The sequence below is a fragment of the Trachurus trachurus genome, assembly GCF_905171665.1.
Source record: "Trachurus trachurus genome assembly, chromosome: 12".
Classification (NCBI taxonomy): domain Eukaryota; kingdom Metazoa; phylum Chordata; class Actinopteri; order Carangiformes; family Carangidae; genus Trachurus; species Trachurus trachurus.
The window spans coordinates 9,058,718-9,066,930 of record NC_139908.1 but is presented as its reverse complement, the minus strand read 5'-3'; the positions used below and the strand labels follow the sequence as shown (position 1 = coordinate 9,066,930).

The 8,213-nt window shown below is 42.3% G+C and overlaps 1 protein-coding gene across 1 annotated transcript; it reads right to left on the bottom strand.

The window, feature by feature from the left end:
- Positions 1-1,568: 1,568 nt before the first annotated feature.
- dipk1b (divergent protein kinase domain 1B) lies at positions 1,569-5,238 on the bottom strand (the record flags this gene model as incomplete). The annotated part of the gene is made up of 5 exons (XM_083983148.1): positions 1,569-2,381; positions 2,475-2,651; positions 3,139-3,246; positions 4,594-4,728; positions 5,173-5,238. 5 exons carry the CDS (start codon positions 5,236-5,238, stop codon positions 1,569-1,571), a joined length of 1,299 nt encoding a protein of 432 aa, XP_083839274.1.
- Between the last annotated feature and the right edge of the window lie 2,975 nt (positions 5,239-8,213).

Here is an 8,213-nt window from a genome sequence, read left to right as displayed (position 1 = left end):
TAAGATGCCCACAGTCCCAGTCTACTGTACCGTTACAGTCGTCCACCACCGCGGCGGCAGCGGCAGCGGCAGCGGCTCTGTGTTTATGGAGCAGCCGGGCAGCAACAGCAGGAGGCGGGGGAGACCGGCCCATCGACCAGCTGCTGCCTTTTGAGCTCCTCGTAATTCGTGCTACTCTCTGCTTCGTGACTTATCGGCCGCATACTAAAAGAAAAAAAAATACAACCAAAGCTCCGATGGTGGTTTATCTGACGTGATTATAAATTAGTTTTAGGCTTGAATGTGTTCGTCTCTTTGTTTTATGAGTTCATTTCTGGCAATGAAATACTAAATTATTTACCCTCTCAAGCGGCACCTGCTCTCACATTTATTCCCGACAGCCCGTGAAGGCAATACGGGGGATGCCATGTTTCACTGTGTTGCCTGTTGATGAAAACAATGATTGTCTGACCGTGATTTGTCCTCCTAAAATGTAAATCTATTTTGATTTTCATACTATTTCACAAAGGTTAATCAGGACCTTAGGTTTAAAAGTAGGTAAGGTGAGTTCAAGTAGGCTAGGTAAACTTTATTTGGGGTTTGAAGAACTTTTCAAAACAAAGTGCTTTACAGAAAAGACTTTTGGTCTCTTGATTGCTTGACTGTGACTTTTTTTTTTTTCAATAATAATTTGAATCTTCAGAGAAGATTCAGATTGGACCTTCAACCATGAGAGGTTCTGTGAGTGCCCTCACCTCCTTGCTTATTATTGTCTGTATAGAGATGGTCTGGTTTCCTGTACTTGGATGTTGCACATTTTCATTTTGGCCTAAATGTGTGGAGTGGAGGAAGAGGTGGAGTGACATAAAATCGTGAAGGCACCTCAGAGGACATGTCAGTGAAGAGGGCAGAGCTGACACTCTTTCCCATTCACAGTCTTCTGAAAAGATTAATTAAACCAACTAAACTTTATTTAAAGTTCATTCAAGTTTAATTGCGTCTGACTGAACTTTACATCTCCAGCTGCTCAGTTTGATTTGAATACAACATCAGTTTCAGATCATTTCAGTGCTTTAGTGTGTCTTACCTCTGCTCCAGGTACAGATTAAAATATACACAGGAAACAATAATGTTCCACTAATATTTACAGCTATGCAAAAGTTACACCCTGGCACAATTTGCTGTAGTAGGAACAAACAGAAGAGTAATCTATGAAAGACAGAATTAACCAGTATATTGGTTGCTTTATTTTTAAAAACAAATTATTTTATGTACAGAGTTTTCCAAATAAAAACTATAGGCAGTGCCCTGAGATGTCTGAACAGATGACTGTGCTTCTCAAAATGCACTGGAGAACAAAAACATAATGGAGCTTCTATGGTCTTTAGAGAGTTAAACCAGCTTAATCTGCTGCATCGTATTGTATAGTCATTAGTTCACAGCTTCCTGTTATTCACAGTCAATGGAGGGTGAAGATACATTAATAATCACCACCTTCTAAAATATTTGGCAAAGTCTCATAAGAGGAAAAAAATATTGTTGTTTCGTGTTGTAATAATTCACTCAACATGTAGACAGACGGACAGTTTTCAAGAGTACTGAGTGTTGGAAATTTTCTTCCACAGTAACGTCTTCAGGTTGTTGAGGACGAGTGAGTGATGCACCTCCATCTGGCTCGCCAGGCCACTGAGTGTCACACAGGTGCGTAGCTGTTTCTCTAGATCTCCACGAAGGTCCGAAGGAGCCCCGAAAAGCAGAAAATCCTGCAACAACACACACACTTTTGCAAGATTGGGCTGCACAACCTCAGTATTACACTGCTTCACTAGTCGATCACAGGTGGCCGTGCAGTCTCGACCGTAAGTGCAGTCTGCGTTAGTCTCACATCGCCGCCCCCTCAGAAATCCCCGGACTACTGCCTCAGATGCCACACTGCGCAGGTTGGCCATCTTGCAGTCATACTTTGAATTGTAGCCCACGTGGTGAGGACTGGCATCGCATATTAAGAAACTCCCGTAGGACCCGTGGAAGACTTCTTCCACAAACTCCAGCAGGCCGATGGTGATGCGAGCTCTGCGGGGCCAGGCCGGTGCGAGCCAGTGATTGAGGCTGGAGCTCAAGGCCTCGGGGACCAGAGCCTGCAGGTAATGAGGCACCTCGAGCCTGTAGAGGGAGCTGTGTGCCACACGTTCTGTCACATACAGGTCTCCGCAGAAGCCGAGCAGCTTGGGCGTGTGCTCCTTCTCCTGCAGCGCCACCATCAGGAGGAACTCGTTGATCTGAAGGAGAGCCCAGATGGACTTGGCCTCTGCTAGAGACACTTTCCCATCCTGGTTGACATCAGCCAGAGTAATGACCCTGTCCACTAAGGTGTTCAAAGAGGGCTGCTCGCCAAGGTTAGCCTGCAAGTAAAGGTAAATGTGGTATGAATATATAATGATACAAAAAAATGTTTGCATTTTTTGTCATATTGTAATTGCAGAGAAGAAAACAACCTTAAGGAAACTGTGCAGCATCTCTTTAAATTCATCCATGGAGGTTCCACGAGTGGGTTTATCAAATAAGCTCATCTCCTGTCTCAGTACAGAGTCTGGAGCCCCATCGGTCTTGACTGGATCCTCAAGACCACATTTGATCACAACAGGCCTCTCCTTCCACAGTCCACTGTACACCTGCAAATATAAATACATGACAATAGCAATGTATTAATAGTAAGATATTCTTCATGGAAAGTTCTGGCGGTGTATGTATGCTGGTGTTTGTCTGGAACAAAACTGTAAACATGAATTTCCCCTGGGGGACAATAAATCATAAGTCTGAATTGGAATCTGAATCGGAAAGATCCAACACTCAAATGTTACTTTACCCCAGAAATATTAGCCGATAAAACAGTAAATCTATATTACAGACTAAATTAAATGTTCACTAATTCAATGAGAATATAATTTCACAGACACTATTATTCTCTGAAATCTGTGTATGATAATGAGAGAACATGGTTATGTTTTAAAAGCATACTTAAATCCGGTACCACACTTTGTTGAACATTTTCAATAGACAAAATATGTGTGTTTTTGGCTCCATGAGACGGGAAACGATGCATATGTTTTCTTTAGCCATAGGTTATTATGTGGTTTTGTGTACATTTGTTCATTTTACCTGATGCGTAGAGGAAGTGGACATGCAGCGCTGCAGGGTCAGAGTTCTCTGATCACACAATGCCTTGCAGGACGAGCCCGATATTATTCCCCTTCTGTAGTGATCGCACTGCAACAACAAAACAGGAAAAGGCTCAGAATTATAGAAAGGAAACAGTCGGAAGGATCCCTCGAGTGTTTCATCCTCACGCAGAGGTGAATCCGATATTTACTTCAAGTATTTCAAGATTTCTGTTTGTTTCCACCCTCGGGGTCTATAAACATCCACATGCACCTTTGCAGGGAGGGACTGCCTGCAGAATGCTCCTGAGATGAAGACATTGTGCTCGCTCCTGTTTTTTTTTTTTTGCCTCCTCCACTTCTTCTGTTAGTCTGGATGGTGTATGCATTTCAAACAACACGTCTGCCTCCAGATCTGTCGTTCTACTGCCTGCCCGCTAGCTGTCGCTTTCAAGTTGCCCTCTAATATGGCCCACCACCATGTGACACCATCACCTGCCTGCCCAGCTGCTACCCAAATCTCTCACAAGCTCCATCAGATTAAAAGTGCAAATGAGACGTTCTGACAATGCATGCACCTCCCCCCCCTTTGGTCTACAACAAGTCACCATAACAAAAAGCAGCAAGAGGCAAATCAATCACCTCTGAGCCAAACCACATTAGCATTATAGACTAATCTAAGCTGTATCATAATGGGCTCTGTTTATAGCTTCCTCAAGACTATTTCACAAACTCCTACAGTAAACCTGAGGCACTCTCAAATATTCAACTTTGTATCCATGCACATGCAGGCAAATCAAGTTTGATTATTTGATGTAATGAGGTCACATCATTGATCTTTCATTGTTCATTAATTAGTCTCTGAGTTGTTGTTGCTGCTGCTGCTGCTGCTGCTGTTGTTAATTGTCACCACATTCCTCTGTGCCTCATTAGATGTCAGAGTCTGTTTTGTTCAGTGGAAAAAAAAAACCTGAAAACAGCTGGACACAGCAGGAGAGCAGCCGTAGCTATAGGCTGCATGTTTACCCAACATCTCCATCTCCAGTCCATGCATGATGAAAGAGAGCAACATGAGAATAGATCCCCCCCCCCTCCTCCCAAATTGTCCCTCTAATTCATTTTTATAAACATCATAAACTGCATAGAGCACATCAGAAATGTCATGAGGCAGAAATCTGATCCTAATGTGAGTTTAGTTGCCACTAATGAGCCATTTAACTCAGTAACATAATATTTGATCAATGGTGGTGGTTAAAACACGACCACACTGGAGCACAGGGGCTGTCAGCGGTGGCTGTGCAAATAGGCCTAGGCTACAACACAAAACATGGAAACACGACACAACGATTATCTAAACGTCTGACTCCTTTTGCAGCATCCTGACGAGTTTCCTGTCTCGTCACTGTCTGTGCTGATGAGTTTCAGAGTGATGATGAGAGACTGCATGTATACTCACAATGACCATATGGCAAACATGCCCACGGCAGAGTTCAGAGTAAGAGGCATACTGCATGTAGATGACCCAGCTGGCGATGAGGATGCCCAGCCATGCCAGGAGAAGGTACTTCACCTTAATGGCTGGAAGGCGGCTCTTTGGAGAGGGAGAAGAGGAGAGGAGAAAAAACATTGAGTTTAGAGGACGTGACAGCTGATCTCAACACTTTCACTTCACAAAAAAACTGAGCATCCCTAATAGGAAACAGTGGAGGGGCAGGCCTGCCTTAAGTCTTGCTCTGATTCCCTTTCCTCTAGGGCCTGCACCATAAAAAATAAAAAAAAGTCCAGCTGCTCACTTGACCTTAGGATAAAACCAAAAATAGCTTATGTGTTGATGTCACTACTCTTTTTTTTTTTTAAGACAAGCGATATTTTGAGATGCATGTGGATGTGGGGCTCAGGAGATGCCACTGACGCAGAGATTGTCCTGGTAGTTTGACGTGAGCGCAACAGCGACAACAGCAACACACAAAAAGAAGAAAAAAACAGCCTGACATCATGCATCATGCTGTCTGTGCACACACACATAATAGCCTACCTGAAGGCCTTTAGACAGAGGGCAGAACAGCACCAAATGGACCAGCCTCCGTAAAGCCCTGGCCATCGTGAGCGACTCTCTGTTTGGGTGGCACCGGAGCGAGAAACCAGTTTCTATCCCTGTCCGATCACATCCTCATGGCAAAGCCTCAGCAAAGCATCGCATGAAAAAAACAAAAGCCCCGCGTCTAATAATGAGGCGCAGCATATGACATGCTCAGTTTGCCTTTTTTTTTTTTTTTTGCTGCTGCTGCTGCACCGACCGGGTCAGCACAGAGGTAATGTAATCCCGCTTTTCAAACGCAAATCAAGACGAAAAAACAACAACAACAAAAAAACAGATGAAGTGTGCGTCCTTGAAATTAGGCAAATTCAGATTTGAGCTGCTCCACACAGATCGGAATAGAGAGCTGCTCCTCGGCCGGCTGCGATCACCAGCGGTGGTGTGAATGCAGCCTCTTCTTCATTATCATCTCCTCCTCATCCTCATCAGATGATGAAAGTGGACATAACAGTGATACCGACATAAGCGGTGTTCCTCCTGGCGAGCGCACAACCTCTGTTTCCCAGCGCCTCATCGCTGCTGCGCTTGTTTAAAGGGAAAGGTGAGGGAGCTCGGTTTGGCTGGGAGACCGTTTTTTTTTTTTTTTTTTTTTTACACCGCCGACACAAATCCTCTCTGTGTTTCCTGTGATTCTCCCTGAGAGGAGAAAACGGGTCAACGGCACTTCCTGTCCATCAATGCAGGCTATTAACCATGACCCTGTTTCACTTAGCTACCGTTACAAGATAAGGCAAAAAAATAAAATAAGGAAAAAACAGGTCACAGTTCTTTTTATTTTATTTATTTAGGCCTACTTTATATAAGAGCATGCATAATAATTAGATAATCAACCTCAATGTCAACTTTTCTTTTCATTATTGACCCATTCAGACCTTTTACAGTAATAGCCTATATACATAGCCTATAGGCCTACATATTGATTATGGCACTTATGGTTGTATTATTAGCCTACATTGTAAATTCCAATTCACTCTATCAGTTGCACAATGCCTACACCTCCCCCAAATAATTCACATGAGCTTTCTCTGACTTGAAATTTAAACCAGTTCAACAGCATTTATTTTTATGAATTGCATGTTGTGTGTGTTTCACCACATTCCCATTGTGTCAGAAGTGTATAAATGCTAATATAAGTATGGTTGCATGGCTGGTGGTATGACTTTTGTTTAATTTAACCGGTGTAACAGAATAAACATTGCATAGGTATCATTGCAAAATACAATTTGGGCTTTTTGATGTCTACAACGAAGGAAGCACACACGAGATTTTGCTTCAATATATTCACAAAGAGCACCAGTTTCCTGCTGCAGAGCACCCCCACAACATGATGCTGCCACCCCCATGCTTTGGATGGTGTTCTTTGGCATGCAAACCTCAGCCTTTACAATGGTCATAATGGTCCAAGTGTTCAATTCCGGTCTCCACACAGACCACAAGACATTTCTCCAGAAAGTAAGAGCTTTGTTGTGCATGCAGTTGCAAACAGATTTCTGATTTTTTTTTTTTTTATGTGATCATGAAACAGCAGTTTCTTCATTGCAGCTTTTTACTCTGACTATATAGACACATTTTATACCTGATTCTTCCAGCTGCTTCACAAGGTCTTTCGCTATTGATTCACATGTTTCATACTGAACCACACTCACCACTAATAGCACAGTGTTTCTAAGCCTCTTTCAGACCCAGGACCACTTCAAAATAAAACTCGCAGAACACTATACCAAATCATTCCAAAATCAAAAGGACCTACAATTTCAGTTTAATTGTACTGACATTGCACAGAAAGATGCCATCTGGGAGTATGGTGAAAAATATCTCATTCATCACTTTTGCCACAAAATGATTAGTTAATTGTACCACAAACCAGGCAATTCAAACCATGTCAAAACCATGTAACAATAGCATAGACTTTTCTTTTTTTGGATGAATACTAAACTCATTGCTAGTAGACTGTGTGTGGTCACTGCAGACTGAGGTATTTTAATAAGTTTACTCAATGGCCACAAGGGGTCGCATCCGGACCACTGGTGTTTTCCCCAAACCAGTGTTTTGAGAAGGGCAGACGCACAAGGAGAGCACGTCTCCTTCCTAACTGATATGACTCCTGTATGGTCCCTTGGTGTTTATGCTTGACTGTATAGCTTCCTTTGTTTGTCTCGATGAAGATGGCATCTTTAGGCGTTTGGAAATGTCACTGAAATCTGAACCAGACCTGTATGTAGGTCCACATTTCTATTTTACTGACATATTGAGAGATTTTTCTTTGCTTTATTGTGTTAACACAGTTTTTCCAACCATATAGGCTACCGAAAATATTTTAAAAATATGATTAAATGAAAGAATCATTTTGATTTTAACCAGTCCAACATTTTCATAATTCCTGTAGGTAATAAAATTGAGGCTGACATGGGAAAAGACCAACATTAATTATGTATATAGGTAATAGATCAGTTATATTGAACACATTTCTGCAACAGTGTTGTATGACATTGTTGTAAAGTCAGATAAATTTGCATCTATAATATTAATATACTCTTTGTATTTTGTTTTGTTTTTTACACAGGAAGTAGGTTTTATCTAATGTCTTTGTCTCTGCAGACAAAAACAAAAGCATAACGAACCACTTGATCTCGCCCAAATTACTGAATTATATACCTACAGTGTTGAACACAACAGCGACGTCATGAGACCTTCACGGACGGCATGCTGCTTTCAAATGCTGTCGGAAATAGGAAACATTTGTGACTGTCTTGCAAACCTCGACTCTCACACAACCAAAGCAACGTCTCAGCTTTCAAAAATGAGTCTACATTAAAATCATTGAGTGGTTTTTATGCATACAGTGTGGTTATTTAAAACAGTAACCTCAATTTGTTTGCCATGTTTGGCTAACGGCGACTTTTAGCGCTAGGACCCCTCGGTCCGTGCGTCAGCTGACGACTGACGAGGCAGCCAGCCACTTAAATGCGACTCGACGC